This window comes from Cotesia typhae, unplaced genomic scaffold, assembly GCF_013202065.1.
Source record: "Cotesia typhae breed Kobodo isofemale line unplaced genomic scaffold, CoteBio_Ctyphae contig_11, whole genome shotgun sequence".
Lineage (NCBI taxonomy): Eukaryota > Metazoa > Arthropoda > Insecta > Hymenoptera > Braconidae > Cotesia > Cotesia typhae.
Window position 1 is genome coordinate 5,434,307 of NW_027423711.1, and position 26,299 is coordinate 5,460,605.

General features: G+C 31.7%; 4 protein-coding genes and 1 long non-coding RNA gene across 17 annotated transcripts in view; 3 read left to right on the top strand and 2 right to left on the bottom strand.

The window, feature by feature from the left end:
• The window catches only part of Mtd (TLD domain-containing protein mustard), a 71,583-nt gene extending 67,089 nt beyond the window's left edge, over positions 1-4,494 (top strand). For all 13 annotated transcript variants that reach the window (XM_074259416.1, XM_074259424.1, XM_074259432.1 and 10 more), the window contains 2 exons: positions 132-301; positions 395-4,494. In XM_074259416.1, coding sequence (XP_074115517.1) covers positions 132-301; positions 395-530 — 306 coding nt within the window. In that variant the 3' untranslated portion in view covers positions 531-4,494. The remainder of the gene's footprint in view (positions 1-131; positions 302-394) is intronic.
• Positions 4,495-4,605: 111 nt separating this feature from the next.
• Hao (Hydroxyacid oxidase) lies at positions 4,606-11,596 on the bottom strand. Its single transcript, XM_074259492.1, has 7 exons — positions 11,324-11,596; positions 11,086-11,237; positions 5,840-6,224; positions 5,583-5,715; positions 5,375-5,491; positions 4,841-4,952; positions 4,606-4,769 (listed from the first exon to the last, which is right to left on the bottom strand). The coding sequence occupies exons 1-7, from the start codon at positions 11,455-11,457 to the stop codon at positions 4,702-4,704; spliced, it is 1,101 nt and encodes a 366-aa protein (XP_074115593.1). The 5' UTR covers positions 11,458-11,596; the 3' UTR covers positions 4,606-4,701.
• On the top strand, positions 6,452-10,835 carry LOC141538134 (N-acetylgalactosaminyltransferase 6). Its single transcript, XM_074259480.1, has 5 exons — positions 6,452-6,499; positions 6,888-7,140; positions 7,226-7,433; positions 8,136-9,131; positions 9,502-10,835. Exons 3-5 carry the CDS (start codon positions 7,272-7,274, stop codon positions 10,135-10,137), a joined length of 1,794 nt encoding a protein of 597 aa, XP_074115581.1. The 5' UTR covers positions 6,452-6,499; positions 6,888-7,140; positions 7,226-7,271; the 3' UTR covers positions 10,138-10,835.
• Positions 11,597-12,003: 407 nt separating the features above from the next.
• LOC141538162 (uncharacterized) lies at positions 12,004-16,067 on the top strand. The gene is made up of 2 exons (XR_012481012.1): positions 12,004-12,594; positions 12,652-16,067. It is a non-coding gene; the product is annotated as an uncharacterized LOC141538162 (long non-coding RNA).
• Positions 16,068-16,270: 203 nt separating this feature from the next.
• On the bottom strand, positions 16,271-25,619 carry Faf (ubiquitin carboxyl-terminal hydrolase-like faf). Its single transcript, XM_074259353.1, has 9 exons — positions 25,379-25,619; positions 25,017-25,278; positions 24,545-24,908; positions 24,321-24,477; positions 19,712-24,247; positions 19,241-19,545; positions 18,926-19,176; positions 17,200-18,799; positions 16,271-17,097 (listed from the first exon to the last, which is right to left on the bottom strand). Exons 1-9 carry the CDS (start codon positions 25,544-25,546, stop codon positions 16,929-16,931), a joined length of 7,812 nt encoding a protein of 2,603 aa, XP_074115454.1. The 5' UTR covers positions 25,547-25,619; the 3' UTR covers positions 16,271-16,928.
• Positions 25,620-26,299: the final 680 nt, after the last annotated feature.

Below are 26,299 nucleotides of genomic sequence, written 5' to 3' on the forward strand. Positions count from 1 at the left end.
TTCTTATTGAAAAAAATAAATAAAAAAAATTGACATGAAGAAAATTAAATAAATTAAATTATTAAATTAATTTTTATTATGATGATTAGTTAATTTTTAATTTAATAATAATGATTATTTATTTTTTGCAGGTATTTGGAGCCCTCACGTCATGTTCCTTGCATGTCAGTGATCATTTCTACGGAACTGGAGAATCTTTGCTGTTCAGGTTTACTCCAAGGTTCCAGGCATTTAATTGGACTGGTGATAATCTTTATTTCATTAAAGGAAATAATGAAAGTTTGGCAATTGGTGCTGGAGAGTAAGTTTTTTATTTAATAAAAATTACCAAGTGTCTCAATTTAATTAAAAAATTTTTTGTAAAATTAATTAAAAATTAATTTTTTTTTTTCAGTGGTAAATTTGGTCTGTGGTTAGACGGTGATTTATACCAAGGCAGAACCCAGTCCTGCAGTACCTACGGAAACGAACCACTGGCTCCTCACGAAGACTTTGTCGTGAAAACACTGGAATGCTGGGCATTCATATAGGATCCAATAACCGGCTCGGTGTCAACATTCTTGCCACAGCCGAACTTAACTTGAGCTCGTGATTTCTGGAGGACTTATAATCAAGCCAACAATCCCAGTATCAGGAGAGATCAGACTAATTTTTTCGTATAAGCCGGTCTCCACTCTGAATCCAGAGGAGGACATATCACTCTGAATCCACTCTTTGGAGATGCTAAACAATAAATGATCACACACACACACACACTGGAATACCGTAGCGTTGACGTGATGCTTTTACGTGATACGGATAGTTTCAACGTGGCTAGAAATTTGTTAACTACACAAAAAATAGCGATCAGATAGTTTTAAAGATCTAACAGTTTTATTATTAAATTATATTTTATTAAATACTACTGCAAATAACTTTTAACTAAGAGAGTATTGCGAAGGATCAAGGAGAGAGAAAATACAATGACAGTTTCATTTTATTCGATAAGCAGGCCGTTTAATGATAATTTAATTTTAATTTTTTTTTAAATCATTCATTGAATGCTACTATTTATTATTATTATTATTATTATTATTATTATTATTATTATTATTATTATTATTATTACTTTAATAATTATTTTGAAGTTAATGAATTAATTTAAAATTAATTTTTTTTTGTCAAAAAATCAATACCGGTTTTAATTTTTGTGAATTGTAAAATAGACCAATGAGATTACTGCAATGATTGGTTAATGTAAAGATAATGATAACAATAATTAAATAATTAATCAACGTGTGAGCGATCCAGTGGATTTGGACGCTATTAGCATAAATCTAGTGGCATTTAACGATGCTTATACCTCATAATTATTCTATTAAGATGCCACTGATGCTAAAATATACGTTTGTTGTGTAGATAATGTAGATAGCTGTAAATATAATTATACATATACTTAATAATAATGAATATAAATATATAAATAAAATAAAAAAAAATCATACCAGTGATGGTGAAATAAAATTCCAGAGTAATTTAATCACGGATGATTGAAAATAATTATTATAAATATACATATTATGTAAACAGATAATAAATATGAACATATTAAAATTTCGACAGGTTATGGGCCTTGTCTAGGATCTGAATTAGCCGTAGATATTTCCTGTATGAATCGTACTGATTAAATCAAAGAAAATAATTGTCATCATTATAAATTGTCACCTCAAAATTAATTAATTAAAAAAAAAAAATATTTCGACGGCGCATTGAATACACCAATCACACAACGAACATTTCTCGGTGCTTCATTAATTAAATAAATATTTTTTAAGGCATTTGAATTAGTCATTCATCATTGTTATTAATTTAAAAAATTAAAATGAGTCCATTGTCATTAACTACACTTGCTTCATATTAATTATAAATAATTGTAATGGTTATAATTATTTTTAAAAATAAAATAATATAATTATATGTCACTTGTTCGGCTAATAAGACTTTTAAGATTTATATTTAACCTAAAAATAGTCTACGAAAAAATAATCTAGTATCTAGATACGATTGTAATGTAGTTTTATTTGTTAATATATATTACAATTTAAATTAACAATTACTGTTTATTAAATCAACTATTTAGTGTGCATATCATTTAATTTTATTTAGTGAAGAAATTTTTTTAAGAAAAATAAATATATCATTGTTTTTTGGTTATGTTTAGTTTCAGAATACGAAAGAAGAAATGAGGTTAGATTGTTTTGGAACAAACATATCGATCAATGTATTTAGATACTGACGTTTCATTGTAACTGATCGAATTAATATCAAACAAGACAAATACAATTAATAATAATAAATAATATATATTAATAATAAAAATAAAAATATATACTAACTGTTTTTTCGTAGCTATCAGCTTCACTAGCTTAGGTTTTGATGAATATACCTTAACAAGAGTTGCAAGTTATGGTTGTCTAGATTATTAATTATTAATAAATAATTAAAATAAAAAATATATAGTATGTAGGCTCTTGTGATACTATTTAATGACTCTCGGTTTTAATTAAAAAAAAAAAAAATTTTATTTTCTTCGAAGAAATAATTTTGAGAGAAGCTTTTACGCTAATGTACCTATGAAACATCATTTGATAGATAAAAATGATTAAAAAAAAACAATATTATTTATTAAAGTATAATAATTAATTATAAAAATAAAATTTGCAAGCCTACCAGCATTGTAATGAACACAAATGTGCTACTGCCTCTACACTTGTAGACGTAGATTGTTATTTAAATTATGCATTAAATAAAAATAATCCGGTGTTATCATTAGCGATAGGTTCTGGTTGGAATAATTAACGCAGTTATGTTGGTAATGTTATACTTGCGACTCAGGAAGAAATGCTGCAATTATAATTATTAACTAATAACAATAATCTGTAATTATGATGTAGACAGTAACGATTGGTAGTTACTTGTTGAAAAAAAGTTATTACTCGGCAGTTAATCCCGCGAAAGCACCAGCAACTGCTTTAAAATGATCTTCACTGAAGATTTTCGTACATTGTCAATTAGATTCAGACTGATAGCTGGGATTTAACATACACTTTACTGTATGTTTGTCTAGTTTATATTATTACAAGCTAGACGTGTCGTATATTATTAATTATAATTATAATTATATTAAAAAAAAAAAAGAAGAAAACAATGTTTTGTTGTCGTAATCGTTTACAAAATGAATTTAAAAAAGCTTTTAGATAATCTGGTCTACCTGAGCTTTATAAAATTAAAGAATTTTAAATGGATATTTAATTAAAATTGTTTGTAGGTTTGAAAAACTAATACGGTGTCATAATTAGTCTGCTGATAGATTAATCTATAAATTTATTTAAATAATTTTTTTTTTAATTATTAAAAAATAAATATATTTAAAAATATCCACAAATTTATTGGTTATCAAAGCGGCCGTTTTGTATTTTAAAATATTCTATCAGCAGCCATTTTGTCGGCACCAATAATACTAGCTTAATCGAGTCTTCCCGGGTAAACATAAAATTTTGTTTATTAATTAAAATCCGATCGTAATAATTGCTAATAAAATAATAAAATAATAAAAATAAAAAACAATAATAAAACATAATGAATAAGTCGATCGGCGATCGATAAGAACACCCGTTCTTATCATACTTATAATTTCTTGTAACTTGAAGCCAGAAACTATAGAAACAAGGTCAGCAAAAGTGAGTTAAAAAATACTTAAAATAAATCTCTGGACCAATAAATTTTACACTTCTATAAATAAATAATACGTTCTTCTTATTAAAAGTAACAATAATAATTTTGAATTAATATCTGGACTCGAATGCATTGATTTGATAAATTTCTATCTAATCTCTTCTAAGAATTTAAATTTAATTAAATTGAATAAATAAAATCAATAAAATGATAATAAATAAAATAAATAATAAATTATAATCAGGATGAGCGAACGATCGGCTAACGATAAATTTTTATTAATATAAAATCTAACAAGCAAGTGATGTTGTGATGATTCAAAGCGTCTAAAATCCATTTGTGGTACTTATATATTTTAAAAAACTAAGTGATGACAAAAAAATTCTGATAGCTTACAGCTATTGTATGATCAGTCAATATATTTAGAAAAGTTTATTGAAAAAAATAAATAAATAAATAAATTAAAAAAAAATTCTGTACTGAAGAATAGTTAAAAAAAAAAAAAAAATAAAAAACATAATGTCTTTTATTGAGCATTTAAATAAAAATAAATGCCCTTTGTTGTGTGAACGTTGTTTGATCAGTATACTCTACTCCTTTTACCAGATTTTTCAAAATAACCGGTACATTTTCTTCTAGAAAATGTGTCTACACTAATTGTGTATTTATGTAGACCAGTGTATGTAAATATATTCATATATTGCTCGGCCTTGCACACTTGCGGGCAATACACACTCACATATACAAACACGCGTATATATATATATATATATATATATATATATATATATATATATATATATATATATATATATATATATATTAAAAAAAAAAAAAAAATGAAAATGAATAAATACAAATATATATATTGAAAATAAAATGCCAACCATGTGTTGTAAAGATATTAACTTCTTGTTTACTTTTATTTATTCATCACCCGTAATTGTAATTTTCTTCAATTTAAAATAAAAGATTGGAAAAAGTTATTTACAGGCGGCTGTAATGTGACTCATGAACTATCATGTCACTGGTTACTTCATCCACTGAACGACAGCCTGTATAAATATTTATCTATGTCAGTACAAATGTTTATTGTTGTTAATTGTAAGTACTTTTGATAGCTTGCCTGCTAGAGCTAGTGTATGCATGATTTCTTGTTTCATCAGTTTCAGGACTGCTAAGACTCCTTCTTCTCCTCCGTGGGTCAATCCCCATATTATTGGTCTTCCGAAGAATACCTGGAATTAATTTTATCAATTATAACTTAAGAATTTTTTAATAATTTACTTTTAACCTCAAACTAAACAATGCAATATTTCTTCTTATAACTTAAAAATTATATTAAATTAATTTAAAATTATTCTCAATACCTTATCAAAATTTTTAATTAATTTATTTAATTTAATTTCCTAACCTCAAACGGAACAATGCAATGTTTGTTCTAAGAACCTAAAAATTTTGAAATCAAACTTCATTATACTTTTTAAGATATTATCTATATAAAATAATATTAAATCACAATAAAATTCTTATCAGCATTTAAAATAAACGATAGTGTGTCCTATTTAAAGTTTTAATTGCCCGTTTGTTCAGTTTGAATGAATCATCATTAAAAAAATAAATAGTAATTATATTCCATGAATAAGGAAATACAATTTACCATTTTAGCACCCAAAGCCAAGGCTTTGAATACATCAGTCCCTTGTCTAATCCCGCTATCTAAATAAACATCTATCTTATCACCAACTGCTTTAATTATTTCAGGTAGTGCCTCTATCTGAAATCAATTTAAATATCAAATCATTAATCATAATCCAATCACAGTTTAATTATAATTCACAATCGCTAATGATTTATTATTTCCAAACCGATGCAGGGACGGTATCAAGTTGCCGAGCTCCATGATTAGAGACCAAGATCCCTTGGACTCCTTTTTTGACAGCTTTAAGAGCGTCATCGGCTCTTAAAATTCCTTTTAGAATAATCGGCAGGTTCGTGATACTGAAATAAAATATTTTATTATTTCTTTTAATCATATCTTGATACTAAATCATTATATTTATTATCAATATTAAATATTAAATATTAGATATTAGACACGCTGGATGATAAGATTAAAATGTACCTTTTGAGCCAGTCGATATCTTCCCAAGACAGTGAGCGGTCGAACTGATCGACGGCATATTCATTTAACCCGGAGCCAGAGTCCGCAGAGTTAATTTTTGAAGACAAGTGGCCGTCGAAATTCGCCAGTTTCAAGTGTCTCGGTAAAGCGAATCTGTTTTTAACGTCTCGCCGTCTTACACCGAAAAATGGAGTGTCAACAGTGAGAACAATAGCTTTGTAGCCGGCTCTTTCCACGCGTCTAATTAAATTAATGGTTACTTGGCGATTGCTGAATACGTAAAGTTGAAACCATTTTATCGCGTTAGGTGCTGCTTTTGATATTTCTTCTATGCTGTTTGTTGATATTGTTGACTGGATGTAGATTGTTTTCATCTGCTCAGCAGCTGAAAAATATTTTATGACGTTAGCTGTCAGTTGACAATTTTAAAAATTTTTTTTTTAACAAAAAAATTGCATTATTTTTTTTTTTTTTAAATTTCTACATGTCAATTTTTGTTCTAATTTTATGAAAATGAAGTTAGCTGTCATTTAAAAATTTTTTAGTACAAGTACAATTTTTTAGAAATATTTTTTTCAATTTTTTAGAAATTAATTTTCATAAATATTTAAAATTTTTTTAGGTTATGCAGAAAATGAAGAAATGACTGAAAAATTGAAGGTTAGAAAATTTATGATAGTGAAGTTAGCTGACAGCTGTCAATTTTTTTATAAAAAATTAATTAGAATAAAAAACGACTTAAAAAAATTTTCACATGTGGAATTTTTTATTATAATTTAATTGTTATAAAATTATAAAAATATTTTTGTCAGTTAACTTCAGTGTCTTAAAAATTTACATTATTTATTTTAAGGTTAGAAATTAAATAAAAAATTTTTAATATAATTCTAATATTAAAAATTAAGATATTAGTTTTTAATTTAAAATATGAGTTTTAAAAAATAAAGAAGAAATCTTAAATTAAATTTTTAATTAAAAAAAAAAAAAAAAAAATAATCGAGATTGTAATAAATCGATTTCTCGCTAAAGATTAATACTCCTTCTCCAGTCTCCAGTCAGTATTTTCGATACTAAAACAGTCGACCGCTCCAACCAATTACATATCGAGAGTTCACAGTGAGAGTTTACGAGATAAACACAGTACAGAACACGAACACGAGTGAGGAGCTGTGAGACAGTGAGGAGCCAATTTATAAAACTATCCTGGAATGTCTAATTAACTAATTTTTCCTAGTATAGTATAGTTTAATACCAGTAACAACCTAACATCTGACATCCTCATCCAGAGCACACAAATGACGGTAATTAATTAATATTTATTAAATATTTAACAGCATTAAAAAATCACTAACAATTAATTATTTATTTATTTATTTATTTATTCAGGTGTAAATAATATTTAATCAATCAAAGTCATGACAAACTAGATATAATGAAGCGCAATGTGATTAGCTTAATCAAATTTTTGTTTGTTGCGACGTTTGCGGTCTTGCTGACAATCGTAGTGTTCCGTTACGTCCGTGGTCCACGTCTTTCGATAGCTGGCTCCCCGCATTCTCTCAATATTTTTGGGGGAGATAAAAACTATCCAAATGTAAGTATATACACTATTTATTTTTTTATTACACTTATTATACACATTTATTTATTTATGTGGCACTGACAGCAGCTGATATTTCACATGATAATAAAGTTAGCCGACGTTTTTAATTTTTTGATATTTTAATAATTAAATAACAACAAAAAAAATTTTTTTTTTAAATTGCAATTACAATTTTTCAAGTTTTTTACAACTGGAATTTATTATTTTTTTTTTTTTCTAATCATTTTTTTCAATAAAAAAAAATTTTTAAATGTCGGCTGACTTAATTTTCATATTTTTTTGACAGATTCTAATTTTTTAATTTATCAAAAAAATTTTTTTTATTAGAATATTATAAAAATTTATTTTTTATAATTAATTATAAAAAAAATTCCAAGTGCAAATTTTTAGAAATATTTTTTTAGTAGTAAAAAAAAAAAAAATTTTAATGAAGATAAATTAAAATAAAAAAAATTCATATTAGATAATTATCATAAAAAAAAAAATTAACACTAAAAAAAAAAAAAAAATAGTCGTTTCGTAAAAAGTCTGAATTTTAATATACTAATTAATGATAAAATATTCAAAGGTCCAATATAATATAAGACTGATCCGCACACAAATAAAAATCTATGATAAGTCGATATGTACGTGTATAAAAATATTTATTCAAGTTGTGTGGCTGGTGTAATTATTATGATTATATATTTTCAGGGCCAACTGGAAGAGAAAATTGATTGGCATGACTACAAAAAAATGAAAGAAGACTCCTCGAGAGTGGGGATCGGCGAGCAGGGAAAGCCAGCAACGTTATCACAATCAAAGCGACTAACAGAAGATAAATTATACAAAGTAAACGGGTTCAATGCCGCGCTGAGCGACGAAATTTCTCTGAACCGCTCGGTCCCGGACATACGTCACCCGGACTGCAAGAAAAAGACTTATTTGAAGAACCTCAACTCTATCTCTGTGATAGTCTCCTTCCACAACGAGCACTTCACCACCTTGCTGCGTACCTGCTGGAGCGTGATTAACCGCTCGCCGCCTGAGCTCCTCAAGGAGATAATCCTGGTGGACGATGCAAGTACAAAGGTCGAGCTGAAGGACAAGCTCGACCGCTATCTGGCCAGCCACCTTCCAAAGGTCTCGGTGATAAGACTGCCCCAGAGGTCGGGCCTCATCCGAGGCCGACTCGCCGGTGCGAAAAAAGCTAAAGCTAAAATTCTAGTGTTCCTAGACTCCCACACAGAGGCTAACGTCAACTGGCTCCCGCCGTTGATCGAACCCATCACCAAGGATTACAAGACTTGTATGTGTCCCCTTATAGATGTCATCGCCTTTGACACCTTCGAGTACCGCGCCCAGGATGAGGGAGCTCGCGGGGCTTTTGACTGGGAGTTGTACTACAAGAGGTTGCCGCTCCTTCCAGCAGATCTCGCAAATCCTTCCGAGCCGTTCAAGAACCCGGTGATGGCTGGAGGTCTCTTTGCCATTAGCGCTAAATTTTTTTGGGAGCTCGGAGGCTATGATCCTGGTCTTGATATCTGGGGAGGAGAGCAGTATGAGTTGTCTTTTAAAATCTGGCAGTGTGGAGGCCAGATGTTTGATGCTCCTTGCTCAAGAGTCGCTCATATTTATAGAAAATTTGCGCCTTTTCCTAATCCAGGGAAAGGTGACTTTTTGGGGAGAAATTACAAGAGAGTTGCTCAGGTAAATTTTTTAAAAAAAATTTTTTATACTCTATCTCTAGATACGTAATTAAAAATTACCTTGTATCTTGTTAACTATTGACATTTTTTAAGATATAAACTCATCCCGATGTTATCAAGTACTTATCAAGAGCTTTCATTTGAGTACCCACATTAATTTTTCATATATTTTATATATATATATATATATATATATATATATATATATATATATATATATATATATATATAAAATATATCAAAAATACATGTGGGTACTCAAACGAAAGCTCTTGATGAGTATAACATCGGGATGAGCTTATATCTTAAAAAACGTCAATATTTAAAAAAGTACAGTGCAATTTAATTAATTATTAATAATATTTTTTTAGGTATGGATGGACGAGTACGCAGAATATATCTACAAAAGACGTCCGCATTTAAGAACCCTAGACCCCGGAGATCTGTCAGTTCAAAAAGCTTTACGTGAAAAACTAAACTGCAAGCCATTCAAGTGGTTCATGGAGAACATAGCTTTCGATTTAGTAGACACATACCCGCCAGTGGAGCCCGAGGACTTTGCGCTGGGAGAAATCAGGAACATCGGCGTACCAGAGCTGTGTCTGGATGCGAAGCGAAGGGCCAAGAATGAAGCTATAGCTGTTGACCTCTGCGTCAAGGACAACGTGAAAGTTGCGAACGGGGAGCAAGAGTTCAGGCTGACGTGGAGGAAGGACATTCGTCCCAAGACGAGAACGGACTGCTTGGACGTCTCCAGTGGGGTCGCGAAGGCCCCGGTGACCCTTTACCCCTGCCACGGGCAGCAGGGCAATCAACGCTGGCGGTATGACGTCGAGAAGCAGTGGCTACTCCACGGGCTGGGCGACAGGTGTCTGGACACTGACCCCGCCACTAAAAAAGTCTTCGTCTCCGCTTGCGACCCCGCCTCCAGCACCCAGAAGTGGAGGATCCACGAGGTCAATATGAAGGCCATCAACAACTGGGACAACGTCGGACCCAAATTATAATAATTGTGTTTTTATTTTTAGTTTTAATTATCATGAGACTGAAGTTGACAGACGTTAGAAATTTTTTTTATTATTTTATAGCAATTAAATTGCTATAAAAAATTTTTTATTTAAAAATTCCACAAGTAGAAATTTTATTAAATATTTTTTTTTGTTATTTATTTGGTAAAAAAAATTGGGTAATTATTTATAAGTAGGGTCTACCATTTTAATTTTCATATTTTTGAACGAAATTTTTTTTTAAACTTTTTTTCTAAAAAAATTTCACGTAAATATGGCCAAAAATAGATTTGACCCCCCTTGTAAATAATTACCAAAAATTGTCAACTAACTTCAGGATCATTAATTATCACATTCCAATAATTGAATTTTTTAATGAAGAAATATTTAATTTAATAAGTCAATTTTGACTAGTCATTGGCTATTTGTTACAAATAATTAAGAAAAAAAATTCAGAAAAGTAACCAACTTTAACATTATAAATAATTAGCTTTTTTTTTTTTATCTTTGTAAATATATATTGAATGTTGTGCCTTAAATTGGTTATTGAAATTGCCATTAATATTTTATCTAGTAGACAATTTTTATTTTTATTATTATTATTAAAAATAATAATATTATAATTGCTCAAATTAATTTTATTTAAATAGTGTCTGACAAGTTGACAAAACCTGTATTAAGTAATCAATATTATTAATTATTAAGAGTATATTTTTTGTATAATCAAATTAGCTATTGTATATAAAGTATTTAATCAATTTTATTATTTTCTTCGTTCATTTAATTATTTAATTATATATTAGGAGTAATTATTAAAAATTTTAGGTTAGTTTTATACAAAAGTACAATGAAGAAATATGAAGAATTTTCACTGTGATTAAATAAATAAAAAAAGAAAAAATATGATATTTAGTTAAGAAAAATTCATAAATTAATTTACGTTCTTACCTTTAGCAGTAGCACATTCGCCATCCAGGTGAGCCATTCCCTGCATAGCTGTCGGAGCTATTCCCAACGGCATCGATATTTCTTCCCCAAGTATCCTCGTGCCTATCTCACACTTCAAAACATTTGTCAAGACTTTCGGGCGAATTTTGTATCTAATTATTGAGTTATAAAATTAATATACTAAAAGAAAAAAAAAAAAAAAAAAACAATAATAATAATTGATAAAATAAAAACGAACGATTTAAACGCATCTTTGTTCCACTGAAGCGAAAATTCTTTTCCCGCACCACTTGCGTAGTAATCTTTGACCGCTTTTGGCAAAATTTGAAGGGCTGATTTTTCATAATCATCAACAGAAACAAATTTTTCCATTTTTGATTTTAAATAACTATAATTTATACGACCACTCAAGAGCGCAATTAATTTTTAAGTGTTAGAACTTATCGATGGAATTTTGAACTGTGCAACGTAGCTCTTATTAATGTTGATGTACCATTATCAATATTGAAAAATTTACCATTAGCAGCTGCACTCGTTATAAAAAAAAATGTTATTTGCTTCTTCGAGTGTTAAGTGCTATTTATCTCTGCTCAACGGGCAGTCAAGACCAATCACGTGTCAATTTATGGAGCATTATTTTTCTTCTAATCTTATCGTAACACGTCATGTGAAGATCATGACATTAAAATTAGCTTCCATTTGATAGCTTTTTAATTTTTTTTTAACAAATAAATTTGCTCAAAAAAATTATTTTTAAAAAATTGCATTTGCAGTTTTTTTTTTTTAATTTCTAAACGTCAATTTTTTTTTCTAAGTTAATTTTCATGTGAAGATCATGTAATTGAACTGTAGTATAATTCCAAATGATTCAACATTTTATTACATTCGTCAATAATACACTTTTTCACTGAATAGTCCATCTTAATTTGGTTTAGAAAAAAATACATGTAACCTGCAACGCGAGTATAACCTCAAAATTACAATACTGAAGTTAGCGGTCAGCTGTCACTTGTAAAAAATTTTTTAACAAATGAATTACAATAGAAAAATGCTTCTAAAAATTTTCACTTGTAATTTTGATTAATTTTAACATGTGAAACTTTTTAATTAAATTTTTTTTTATAATTTAATTGCTATAAATATCTAAAAAAATTTTTATATCTGTCAACTTCAGTGTCATCAGCTGTCAGCTAACTTCACTATTATTAATATCAATTTTATTTTTAAAACACTGAAGTTTACTGACATTAGAAATTTTTTTATAATTTTATATCAATTAAATTATTATGAAAAAAATTTCCACGTGTGGAAATAAAAAAAAATTAAGTAAAAATTTTTTAAATAATTTTAATTAAATTGTAAAAAATTTGACAGCTGTCAGCTGACTTCAGATCATAAACTTTGTTGCAGGTGCAACAATATTCAGGCGGAATAAAATGCTTACATTAAATGCCACTAACAAATATTACAAAATTATTATTATAATATAATAATTATTAGCCCTTTAAGGTTTGTATAATTTATCTAAAGACTTAATCAAAATAATAATAATATAATTTTATATAGAATAGGTAGTTGATCATGAATATAAATATTTGTGGTTATGTCGAATAATTGGTCAATGCAGGATACGGATAATTAACTCCGTTTTATTTATTTAAGGTAATTGTATTTATTTAAAATAGAAAATAACAAACTGCAAGCCAGTCCATACTTTTTTTTTTTTTTTATTTATAGTAATAAATAGTCTGGCTATTTTATTAATTAACTTTTATTCTACTAATGTTATTATTGTATAATATTGCAGTCGTTAATCTCTATGTTTGTTTCTTCTTTGTTATCATCATCATTTTAAATTATTTTTATCATTATTATTATTTATTATAGTCCAGTTTTAATAAAATTAACAAAGAATATAATAATAATAATTATAATTATAATAATAAAGGATTTGAGTGATAGGCAAAAAATTACATAATTTTAGTCACGAGCACCGTTCAGTTGAATGTTTCTTTAATTAAATATTAACGACGCTATCCAGGAAATATTATTATTATTAATCAATAAAATATAGTACAATGATAAAAAGTACATGCCTGCAATGATTTGCATAACACAGTGCCTGGCAACAAATAAAAATTATTAATAGTAATAATTAAAATGAATAAATCAATATATATATATATATATATATATATATATATATATATATATATATATATATATATATATATATATTGAATTAAATAAAATTGTTTAATTAATATTATTAATGACAATAATTAGTATTAATATTCAGTATTTGTTATGCAGTTTATGTACAAATTGATTTCCTACAATTCGCTCTTTTTATTATTATTATTATTATTTCTTCAATTAAATTTTTTCTTTAAATATTTAATTATTCGTCGTAAAACTTAGCGTAACATTTTATTTAATTTTTTTTTGTTATTGTATTTGTATTCAATAAACCTGCGTTGATCCGCAACAAACGCGGATTCGCTTCGTCAATTAAATTAATAATAATAATTAACAAAACGCCAGAAAATAATTATAAAAATTATAGATTTAAAAAAAAATTTTTATTTTAAGCAGCTTACAGCAATTATTAATTATTTATTATTATTTTAGTTTTAATTCGAAGCGTTAGTGAAAATAACGACGGTTTTATTGGCTTTGGTAAAAATCCTTTTTTTATATATTTTATTATTATTATTTTAATATACTTCAGAATATTATTATTTATTTTCTTATATTTTTATTTTAATTAAAATCTATTTAAATAAATTTATATAATTAAATAATAATAAAATAAATCTAAGTGGCATGATAAATAATTAACAAACTTTATTTATTATTCTCGACGCGATTGTTGACAACTAATTAATACATTTTAATAAGTATGTTTTTTTTTTTTTATTTTTTTTTTTTAAATTAAACGGACGACTGGAGATTTATTAAAATTCTTACGCTCTTCATCACTGACTAGAATCCCAGTTAATAAAATTGGCTTTAAATTTCATTGTCATTGATTTTAATCTAAATTTTAGACGAAATATTAATTTACTTTCTTTTTAATTAATTAACGTGTTTAATTTACATTACTGCATTATGAGAAATCATCTAATACATAAATAAATAATAATTAACCATGCAGATTTATTAAAAGTCCTTAATATGGAATTGAGCAGCGAGGGGTACGCATTGTTCCGTTTATTTTATTTTTTTAATTCTGTTACTTTTAAATGAGTAAATAGCGAGCCAACAACTCACTCGTTTTCTGTTATTATTTTTATATAATAATAAAATTCAACATTATCGTGTGTATGAGACAATAAACTATCATTATGCCGCATAATAATGGCCATTAATTACGTTTATTTATTATTTTTTTTTATTTATTTTATTTATAAATTTTCATTCAAATCCAGTTATTCGATACTGTTTGAAAAATAATTAACGATTAACGTTTTACACTCGTATGAGAATACAATTAAATATTAAATAATAATAACTATAATATTAATAATAATAATAATAATAATAATAATAATAATATTTATCAACTATAATGTCAATAACAAAAAAAAAAAAAAAAAATAATAGCAATAATAAAACTTATTATACGAGTTTAAATGTGTACAAAAAACCAGGATTTACAACAGCGCTGCACTCTCAATGTATAATAGAAATATAATAAATTTTTATCACATATAAAAAGCAGTATATATGTACATATATATGTCTGAATAATATTAGGTACCCATTTTTAACTTGAACTGATCTACATACTTATTAGTTTTTAACTCTCACTCTCGCTCGCTCACTTTGTAAACTTTGTAAAAGATTATTAAAATTGTTATTACAATTATTATTTTAATTTTTATAATTTTGGCGCACTGTTACAATACAAATCAGTTATTAAATGTAATTAATTACAATTGATGATATTTCCTGGCCTGGTCGGGAGATAGTCGTTGATTTAGTCTCATTATTTTTTTTTTTATTATTTATTATTTAAACTTCTTATACACACACGATTTTTTTTTTTCATTATTCTTATCTATGACTTTATTTTCATTAAATATTTTATCTAACATACGTTATTATTATTTAGAGTTGCAATCGATTGCTAAACTTACAGCAAACAATAATGATATTAATAGTAGTGATAATAATAATAATAATAAAACTAATAATAATAATAATATAAATACAAAAAGTGCAATAAAAGATTACTACAACTCTAAAACGATGGCTCGAACTAATGTTCATAATGTGAATTTAAATAATAATAATAATATTAAATTAATAAATAAACCATCTTAATAATTACTAACATACGTTACACTTTAGATCTTTTAAATCGAACGAAAATTTATTATTTATTAAATTATACACTAAAAAAACAAGATGACTGGATATTATCCCAGATTATACTCAGTGATATCTGTGATAAAAAAATTTTAGACATTAAAATAGTCAAATATTGTTTTAAATACTATCTAAAAATTTTTTTCTCTAAAGATATCACTGAGTATAATCTGGAATGATATCAAGTATCATTTTATTTTTTTCGTGTAGTGACTCTAAAACGTAAATACGGAGGAAAAACATTTTTACGAATGGCTTTTTTATTATAATTATAATTATAAAAATAAGTTTCGATGATACGGGACCTTCCCTCGGCATTGCAAAGGCTAGATATATTTTCAAAGCCCCCAAAATGTATGATTAATTTATTATACATTCAATACGGTGTAAAAATTCTGTTCTAAATGTAGACTACGGTCAAATGAGCGTAGCGCTTGCGAGAAGCGCCGCTGAAGTGACATCTACTTTAGAGTTGCGGAAGCTTTTTTAATTTATATACGGGTGCAAAAGGAAAGGCACGACTTCAGTTATACATTCACTTTCATTATAAAAAAGAAAATAATAATAATAATAATAATAATAATAATAATAATAATAACAATAATAATTTATGGGAAGCTAAATTTAATATTTAAACTGCCAGAATTGGTTACTGTATAAACGTTAACGTTTTTTTATTCGTCACTGATAAATTATGTTCGATTAAGTACAAAATTGTATTATTTTGATCGTCATTACTCCATTAGATTTTAATATTTAATGACTCAGATATAGAACAGCAAGATGAGAAACTAAAATATGATCCGACAAGATTGTTTTATATATTTTTTTATTAATTATTTATCATGTTAATTAAATTCTACCGTACAAAGAGTACTGTATGTCCTGGTTTTGTCTCATGATGCAAGAACTCTAATTCACTCGTTTAATTATTTTTTTTATTTTTATTAATATTAATAATAAACATTATGTTCAAATTTACATAGAATAATAATTACGGTAAAATTGCCATCGCTTACGATTTAATAATTGATAAGAGACTGGATCCCACCATAAATCACTATTTCTCGCTATACATTTGTACAACTTAATCGTGTGACCGGCCACAACTACACACTTAATTTCTCTGTCACTCTTCTGCTCGTTAACATTATTATTATTATTATTATTATTATTATTATTATTATTATTATTATTATTATTATTATTATCATTATCATTACCATTAAATAATTGATTTTTTTTTGTTAGAAACTACAGTGACCGGCGACGATCCAGTTGACCTGATATAACGTTAAAAATATGCGCGTCCAGTAACAAATTAAAAAAATGTTTACTCCAACTGTACAATAGTCGTGTCGAGTCAGATTAAATATTTTAAATGATCAACCGGCTCTTGCGAAAAATTCATTACTCAACAGAACGTTGTCGTGATCGCGTAAACACCGATTGAGCAACACCGACGCTCATTATGGATCCTGACTACTGTTTTGAGGTGACTCTGGGTTTTGAGAAGTCTGTACTTGACTCACGTGAGGTATATGAACAGGTGACGGCGTAGGTTGTTGCTTTTCTTGCTGCTGTTCACTTTCTTCTTGCATTTGCTGCGTTACTGTTACATCCGGTTGACCAGTATACCTTAAAAAAAAAAAAACAATAAACATTTTTTAATTTTTTTTTCAAATTGTTGTAATTAAAAAATTAAAAAAATGTTGACCTAAATAATTAAAAATAAATTACCTTTCAGATCCAGGAACCCACTGTGAATTACTTCCTCGTTTATAATATTCCTCATTAACCTCCTCAACTTCAGGCTCTTCTTCAGGGCAAAGTTCAAAGGCACGCTCTAAAGTTTTCTTAGCACTGTTACTGCGTTCCAAAAAGTACCCATTAGTCGACTCATTAGATTGGGTCGGAGGGGACCAATTATTATAAGCATGAGTATAAGGAGGCGCGGATGTATACGGGCGTTTTTCAAGTTCTTCTTGCAACCAGTCGATAGCATGGTTCCACTTTCTCTTCAATTCAATATTTTGGTAGAGCAAATGATGAGCAGTTCGGCACTTGCTGAACAATTGAACCATACACTTGATGCACTGATACGCGCGTTTTTGGTAATGATTTTTGCTCTTGATAATAGTTTCAAAAAGTCCCTCCCTCTCGTCAGGGACTCCTTTGAGAGCGTTGTGAATTCTGTGAGTTTGCCAGGAGTCTTCCATCAGCAGCATGGACAGCAGAAGGTCTATGTGATGTCTCAGCTCGTGAGTGTACGCGAAGCCTATCTGCCAGAGCAGCTCGCTGAGGACAGTCCGTGAGAGATGTGGGTTTTCCCAACAGCAATACTGCAGCAGTTTGAGAGTGTCCTCGGTGACATTAGCGTCTTCGATTAATTTCTTCATGTAAGTCGTGCGAATGAAGAGAATGTCGACGGCTTGAGACTGGATGGGCATTAAGTAATCCGGTTGGCACGAAGGATCTCCATAAGGATTGGGCAGAACTTGAACGCCAGCTTGCGCCATACTCGACTGGCACTTAGAAGAAACGTCGCAGCAGCGGATCAGCATGCTGACTACTTGATGAAGCTTCGTCAGCTCGGGATACTGATATTTTATTGTCGGTCCAGGCCCTTCGTCAATCGCGACTTGCATAAACGTCACCGGGACATTCAGCTTCAGCAGCTGAGCTTTCTCATCCAGTCCGAGGTTCGCGTACGAGTGAAACAGCGAGAAGTAGTGCGGCAGATGTCTTCCGTGGTCAGATATTTCGCGATGCAAGAGAGACAATACTGCGTGGAGCAGGTGGTCGCTGAGAGTCGCGGTTGGATCTAAGAGAATTGAAGGCGCGTTGAAGCTCGGAGGAGCACAAGGCCCGTCGTGCAGAGAGTAGTGCGCCAGGAACACCAGGATCTTCATGAATGTGGTTCTTACTTCGGTCGTTTGACAGCTTAGCAAGTACTCGCAGAATCTGTGAGGGTGGTTGAATAACACGTTGTGGGCGAACCACGAACGCACTGCTTTGCTGCACCGTAAGTGGTGGCTGAGAATGTCGTACCAATCGGTTGCGGTACCTCGCAGTGTTTTCTTTGTGTGGAATCCCGTGTAAAATAAAAATCGAGATGCTAGTTGGACTGATAGCATTGATAATTCTTCCGCCTCCGCTGGCATTTTGTCGTTCAGGTTCTGGCGGTTCAATACGTGTGGTGCATTACACGAAACTAATTTCCTGATAAATTGGAAATACTCAGCGCTGAATTGATTTCGGTTATGCATAAATTTAATATTCTGTTTGCGGACGCTATATTCTATTGCTGGTGGCATTTTCATTACTCCCAATTTGGTATCTATAAATAAATTATATTAATGTAATATATATATATATATATATATATATATATATATATATATATATATATATATATATTAACATGTCTATTGATTTCAATTAAATAAATATTTTAAAAACTTACATAAAGACAATTCATTAAAACTTTTCATAAGAGAATTTTCTTCAACGTCTAATCTCGTATAAAAAAGCATATACGCATTCCACCATCTCTTTTGACGCCGGAAGTTCATGCGTTTTAACATTTGATCGAATACTTCTCCCATATAATCACCACCAAAGCACTGAGTCTTCATTTCTTCTTCCTCTTCCATTTTACACTCAATTACATCGCCATCATCGAATTTGTACCACTTGGCAGTCCCATCATTTTGCCTATAAAAATTATAAAAAATAATTTAACATCCTATTATTAAAAATAAATAAATATATTATTTACCTGTGTAGAATATAAGAATAATAATGACCACCACTAGCTTGTCCGCTGTGAACAACAATACCAGTCAGCTGATACTTGGTACAAGTACCTTTATTAATTTCCTCATAATCACAGTCAATAACTTCCCCTTCGAGTTTAGCAAGCCCACTGACAGTGTAAGGCTCCATGTCTAAATCCCTTGGGAATTCAAAGTAATCGTTAAACTTAATTGCACAGACTCGTTCAAAATCATATTCAAAACGCTTCAATTGAATTGCCAGAACCGGCGGAAGTTTTTTGACACACAGTCGTTTTACAGTAACAACCTAAAAAAAAAAAAAAAAAATTAATTTAAATTATTAAACTAAAGCAAAGTAAAAAAATATAATAAAAATTAAGTTAGCCGATAGTTAGCCGATATTTATTTATTTATTTATTTATTTTTTTTTTTTTTTTTTTTTTGAAAAAATGACGACAAAAAATTTTTTAAACCTTTTTGTTGCACTTGTCGCAGTGGTAAGCATCAGCTCCCTCCAAAAGTTCACCCTTGACATACTGCTCGAGAGAATCAAGCAGATTACTGTGATTCCGAATATCTACACTAATAACACTAAAGGGCTCTTCCTTGGAATACCTGTGAGGACAACCTTTACAAATTTTCTGATCGCTGTAGGACCCACCGAGAATTTTTCCCATTATTTGTTCGTGACCCAGCGCCTTGAGAGCCTCATCTAAGCTCTCGACTAAGCTCATAAAAAATTCAACCGCGTCCTGTTGTTCTCTCAGATTAACCGGCTCGCCTTGAAGCTTAAAGTGTTTCCAGAGACCACGCGGTATGTAGTACTGCAATTTACTGTAAGCCAGGTGTCCAAAAATCGCTTGAACTTGCTTAAGAATTCCAATATTGTATTCTTTTCTAGACTCATCAACGCCGCACTTCTCCTCGTTGGTGTCATTATCACTAGCCTCGATAGTCTGTTCACCATCTACGCGCTCTTCCCCGGAGAAGTCTTCATTCAAGTCCGTAGCAGCTCCCTCGGCTGTCAACAATCCTACGCGAATGCTCTCAACCATGTAGAGTTGCTGCAAAACAGAGTTCATGTAGCAAGTAGCCCCGGCGTTCTTCAGCCCGACGAACCCTTTGAGCGGTCTGGGGCCGACTGGCGGCAGGTAGTCCCACTCTACAAGGGGCTCGTCTCTCTCGGAGTAAAACATGTCTGTGAGCATCGTGACTAGAAGTTTCATATTCGGTACGCAGCCGACACACAGCCCGACCAGGAGGTCAAACGCCGCGCTGGTTGACTGCGGAGTCGTGCAGACTGGGCTGGCTTGCGGCGAGGACAATTCTACAGTGCTGCGTAGCTGCAGCATCAACCTCGAAGCTGGAAAAATAAAATCATTCACCAGTTCTTTTATCAAAGTCCCACCGCGCTTCTCGTCTGAGCCCAGCTCGAATTTCTTCGACAGCGGAAGAAAAGCCAAAAGTTCTTTGGTGAAACTTAAATGACCCTCCAGCAGAGCATCCTCGACCTGGGTCTCTCCAGTTTCTATTACATTGTTTCGGACTTTTTTCAGCCAGGATATCTCGATGTTCAGCAGAGCTTCAGCGGAGGGCAGCGGACACGAAGATATGTGAGCGTAGTTAAGTAATCTGCACAAAAGCTGAAAGTACTCTTGACTCTGACGCGCATTTTCGGTAACAGTTGTATTTAAAACGCTGAATAAGACCATTAAATTTAATTGAAAAGACTGATGGTTGCTACAATAAGTAGATATAAGAAGAAATTGCTCAGCAGCGGCCATCCTCACTATCCTGGACACGCTGACTAGCACTAGGTCCGTGAGAAATGTGTGCCACATTTTATCCCTCGTCAAGTTGGTCAACGCATTTGGATTTAGAACCAGGGCTATTGTCAGCACTTCCAGAGCTTCTTTACACACTAAAATGTCATTGGCTTCTATCGGCCTTGGGTCTCGCTGGTTAGCTTCATGCATCGTGTGAAGCACATCGGTAGAAGCGTCAACATTATTGAGATTCCCGGTAGAAGCAGCCCAGGCTATCTTTATTATGGCACGTATTGTCGGCATGTCCGGCAATTCGAAATTGACAGCTTGCATAAACATTTGACAGCAACGGTCAGACTCGGTACCGCCTGGAGGCATCTGGTTAACCAGATGTTGAGTCAACTTAGTCGCGACGCTACGTAACATGTATTCCGTGTTTTGATTGGGTACATTTTGCAGCGCTTGCTTTAAAATTACAATAAATCCTCGATTATTGTGATAATGAGTGTCGTGATTATCAGACTGGTGCATGTCATCCAGGACACAAGCCACGACATTTCCTACGACTGTCAACAACAATTTACAGAGTTTTAAAACAGTCAAATACGCGGAGCGCTTGGTTGTCTCATCGGCGTTCGGTAGGAATTTATTTTTAGTCAGCATGTCCAAAATAACACCAGCTTCTCCGCTTTTAATAAAATTGTACTGAAATTCAAAGGCCTTCTCGGAAGTGGGGTCCAGCGCTGGCATCAGCAGCGTGTACAGTACCTCTAAGTTGTACAAAACTTGGCTGGGACTCGCCGCGAAAAACAAAGTATCCACACTGGTGTTTTGTTCGTTGCAGTGCTGGTTAACAGCGCCCTCCTCTTCTCTATAATGACCAAAGAGCCACTGTAGTCGAGCCACCGTAAGAGTGTCTGGTGGAACCAGCTGCAGGAGGTTCCTCGCGGCGTCTCTCAGCTGTGAGTGCTTCAGAGTGCACCCCAGGTCTGCCAGTTGAAAGAAGAAAGTGACGTAGTGGGGTCTTTGCGACATCACCACTCCTGGTAAGCTATTTTCAGCCTCGAAATTAGGACCGTCGTAAGGATGGTGTGGAGAACTTGTTGAGCTGTCTGAGCTGCTGTCCGGCGAGCTGGGGATGTTGCTGTGCATCTGGCTCAATTTTGCAGACAGCAGCATTTTGTCCCTCAGAGGGATCTGCGAAAGGAGCTTGCGGTCGTCCGCTTGGTCCAAAGACTCGCCATTGATGTACAAATCTAATTTAACATTCGTACCGTTGGCCTTTGTTCTACGGAGTATCTGCCGCCTCAGAGACGCCAGGGTGTCGTTGCTGTGAGTGTAAACGTCAATGTCGTCGATATTTCTCCCCGGGCTTACTAAACGGAGAATCAGCGACATGTGTTTGCCGCGAGCTGCACGATGCAGCGGCAATATTTTACGCTCTACTGGGAATGCGGTGTCACACTCGTTAATATACTCCTGCAGCACTCTCATAACCCGGCACATTTTCAGTGCCTCCATTGTTATTTTGTTGTATTCTTTTTCATCTTTAGCCTCGCCTTTGTCATCGGAGGTTACTCCCGTGAGTATTGAGACGGTATCGTAGTGAGCTTTTAATCTATCCATACATTCAGCTATAAAAGTTTCATGAAAACTCAGCACTGTTGATTGTAGCTTTGGTCCTAAATTTGTGTTTACTTCCTTTAAAAGTTCAATACCCCGACAAGCTATTTCTTCAGGACAATTGGTGATTACCCGCCAAAGATAATCACTCCCGATTAAATCTACATCGTCCATTAAATAAGTCCGGCGTTTTGTTTTAAGCCTTCCTTCCTTAGAGTTTACAGCTTTAAAAAAACGCTCGTAACACTTGATCCCGCTCTCGGTTAGCAGCGTAGGATCTAATTGAAGAATGTTATTCTCAAAAAAATCTTTATTGATCGCGGGATCGAGATCCGGCTCTTCGCCCATTAATTTAGAGAACCACCTGAAGCAGGCTTCACGATCTGACACAAAGACCGCTAGCTCCGCTAAGCACTGCCAAATTTGTTTGGCCTGCTCGGCGCACAACCACAGCTGTCCGTCTTTAAGTAAGAAACGTAAAAAATTAAGTCTCTCCTGGACCTGGAGAATATGATTGTATCGTCCATCGGGCATGAAGGTCATTGCGTCAATATCTGAGTTTTCTTTTACGAGCTGTCGCACTTTGTCCATGTAATTTGTTAAACTATTTGTCACAAGAATAACAACACTGTGTTGATTTTGCAATCGATCGATAACTTCTTGGCGATAATAAACGTGATGACTGCGTTGGTTGTTTCCCATATTCGGATTTGGCTCGTACAGCGTACAAATTTCTTTAATCTGCTTCAACGCAGGTAGTGCCCACTTGTCGCCGCTTTTTAATTCCTCCACACATTTATCTAGCCAGACTGTCTTTTGAGCGTCTCGATCTTGAGAGCAAGAGTAGTCTAGAATTTTAACGTGGGCATTAAGCGCCTGATCCATTATCTCCGTCGGGACTTCGTCCGAGTGAGCTAGATTCCAGAATAAAGTCAATACTTTGTGGGCCATCACACCGTCCTTGTCATCCTCAGCCAGCCGGCGAATCAGCTCCAGCAATTTTTCTCGCTGCTTTTTATTCGCAGTCTTCCAGCTGGTCTGAAAGCACTCGAAAAGATGGTCCAACTGCTCGGGACTAAAGTCCCACGCCAGTTTGGCGAGCAAGTCGTGGATGTTCTTGACTATCGCCTCGTGCTTGCCGGCCTGGGCTGCCCAGACCGCGTCCAGGTCCTCGAGCGTTAACGCTCGCTCCTTTATAATGAACCGCAGGATCTTCTCGAGCTTCTCGACGTACTGCGGCTGATGCAGTGAGTCCCGTAATACTATTTCCAATACATCATTGTCCTTTATCCACTTGGCCATACGCTCTGCGGTTAACCACTCCTCGTCCTCAAGCGTCGGATTTCGGTGAGGGTAATAACTTACACTTGTTATTACTTTGTTTACTTCATTAAGTGCATTCATTTTACCGTTAAATGATGAAATTTGTAAAAGTCTTAAAATCATTTTCAGTCTCAATACTTCTAAATTTCTTATCATTACTTCTTGATGCGGTACACGTGATACTAAATTTTTCATGGCTTTTATTATGGCCGAAATAGCGTCATTTTTCGATTCATTTTTCGCCTCTTTTTTTAACTCTTCGTCCGTTAATTCGTCCAATATTACAGGCACTATATCCTAATTTAATTTGAAAACATATATAATATTAATTAATCGAAAATAAAATAATTTAAATAAATTTCCAACTTACAGTTATGGGCATTAGATATTTAACTATCGTATGAACAGTCAGTAGTTCATAACAGAGACCAAAGGGTCGTATTAACGCGTATATTACAGGTATTGTAAGATTTACTCCACTTTGAAATCTTGATAATAAAATATCAAACCCACCAAGGTTACCAAATCTGTGAAGCATAAATAAATATCATGATTAAAAAAAATTTTTTTTTAAATAATTAATTAATTATTTACCTGTTGATTAAATCAACCAGCCATCCGCGAGGATTCCTGAGGTCTGGCGAGGGCCGAGCATAAAGCTCTTCATCCGGAATATTACTCGAGCCAGGTGGAACGGATTCAGAAATTCTAGCTGCGTTGAAGGTATGAAATTTATTGTTCGGATTGAAAACCATGGCCAGGAGATCGAGGAGGGGAAACCAATCTTGGTCTAGCTTGAGGACACACAGTTCAATCAATCTCTCGCAGTTAGCGTTAATACAATTATGTATGTGAGGCTTCCAACTGTTGACAGCGTCATCGGTGAGAATTTTAGTGAAGGAAATAGTGCAGCCCTCTCGAAAAAAACGCTGGCACGCTTCGCTGTGTACATCAAGCCCTACAACATCAAGTCACCGATTTAAATAAATACTTTATCGACAAACAAAGTAAATAAATAAATAAATAAATCAATCAATCAACTGTTTAATAATAAACGCCAACAAACCTCTTTTACACAAATCTATACTGGCTTCCAATAGACACTCCAACTCTTGATCCGGGAGAACAGGCACGACCCAACGTGAACTTGTTATTTTTTCATCTAACATAGCCAATTTAGTATGTGGAAAGTCCCGCTTAACTTTAAGCTGATTATTTTCATCAGTTGACGTAGCAGTCTCATTAGTCGACTCTGTTTGTACATTATCAGTCAAATGAACCTCTGAATTAGAGTTCTCTAATGCTTGTTGTGATTTAAACAGTGTCATCTTTAAAAAATGAAAAAAAAAAAAAAAAAAAAAAAAAAAAAAAATGAAAAAAAAATAAATAACAATATTAAATAAAAATAATTAAGGCACAAAAAAGTACCTCTCTGGCAAATCTTCGAGTAATATCCTCCAATTCGGTTTCAGTACTCCTTATTCTTCGATTTAGCGCATCGTCTTGTTCAACCTGTGCTACTTGTGCCACCTGTGTCGTCTGCTGGCTCTCCGGTGGATCTATGCCAACCCCCTGACCTCTTGTAGCGATTGTCATTTTTTATTCCGGTCTATTACTCCAATTCGTATTTCTGTAAGTCGTCCCAACAATGCTACACCATCAACAGCAACCATTCATACACTTGCATTTAATTAAGTATATATATATATATATATATATATATATATATATATATATATATATATATATATATTTATTTTATTATTTATTTAGTATTCTTTGCTTTATTAGATATATCCTAGAGGCCTCGTTTCAATAACCTATGTCTACATTATCTGAAACAGTCAAACATCATAAATTATTAGACAAACACTCCGATATTAAAGTCAATAACAAAAGCCCAAATTGTCATTTTTTGTAAAATAAAAAATCATAATCCAAGATAAAATTTTATCCAGGATAAAATTATTATTTTGATTTTTTTTTTTTTCCATTAATTAAATTACAACTAAAAAGATAATCATAAAAAATTGTACTTATAGTTTTTCAAGTTTTTTACATGTGACAATTTTTGAAAAATTGATGAAAAATTTATTTTGTGAATAGAAAATACTCGAATATAAATATTAAATAAAAATAGTACTTGAAATTAAAGTCATAAAGTTATAAAAACTGCAGCCATACTAGAAAAAATCAGATATAAAAATTTTGGAGTTACTGTGTCTTAAAATTGGACAGCCGAAATATATATTTTAGCATAGAATAAAATTTTATCTCGAATTGAAAAACTGGCCCTAAATTTCTGAAAGTATATCGTGTAAATTGTACCCGTCAAATATATCATACAAT

Coding starts and splice junctions, on each gene's coding strand:
- Hao (XM_074259492.1), bottom strand. CDS start 11,457: ATGGAAAAATTTGTTTCTGTTGATGATTATGAAAAATCAGCCCTTCAA. Junction 11,238..11,323: donor AACAAAGATGCGTTTAAATC/GTTCGTTTTTAT, acceptor CTCAATAATTAG/ATACAAAATTCGCCCGAAAG. Junction 5,716..5,839: donor GATATCGACTGGCTCAAAAG/GTACATTTTAAT, acceptor ATTTTATTTCAG/TATCACGAACCTGCCGATTA.
- Faf (XM_074259353.1), bottom strand. CDS start 25,546: ATGACAATCGCTACAAGAGGTCAGGGGGTTGGCATAGATCCACCGGAG. Junction 19,546..19,711: donor GCGACAAGTGCAACAAAAAG/GTTTAAAAAATT, acceptor TTTTTTTTTTAG/GTTGTTACTGTAAAACGACT. Junction 18,800..18,925: donor TTTTAATGAATTGTCTTTAT/GTAAGTTTTTAA, acceptor ATTTATTTATAG/ATACCAAATTGGGAGTAATG.
- LOC141538134 (XM_074259480.1), top strand. CDS start 7,272: ATGAAGCGCAATGTGATTAGCTTAATCAAATTTTTGTTTGTTGCGACG. Junction 7,434..8,135: donor GAGATAAAAACTATCCAAAT/GTAAGTATATAC, acceptor ATATATTTTCAG/GGCCAACTGGAAGAGAAAAT. Junction 9,132..9,501: donor ATTACAAGAGAGTTGCTCAG/GTAAATTTTTTA, acceptor ATATTTTTTTAG/GTATGGATGGACGAGTACGC.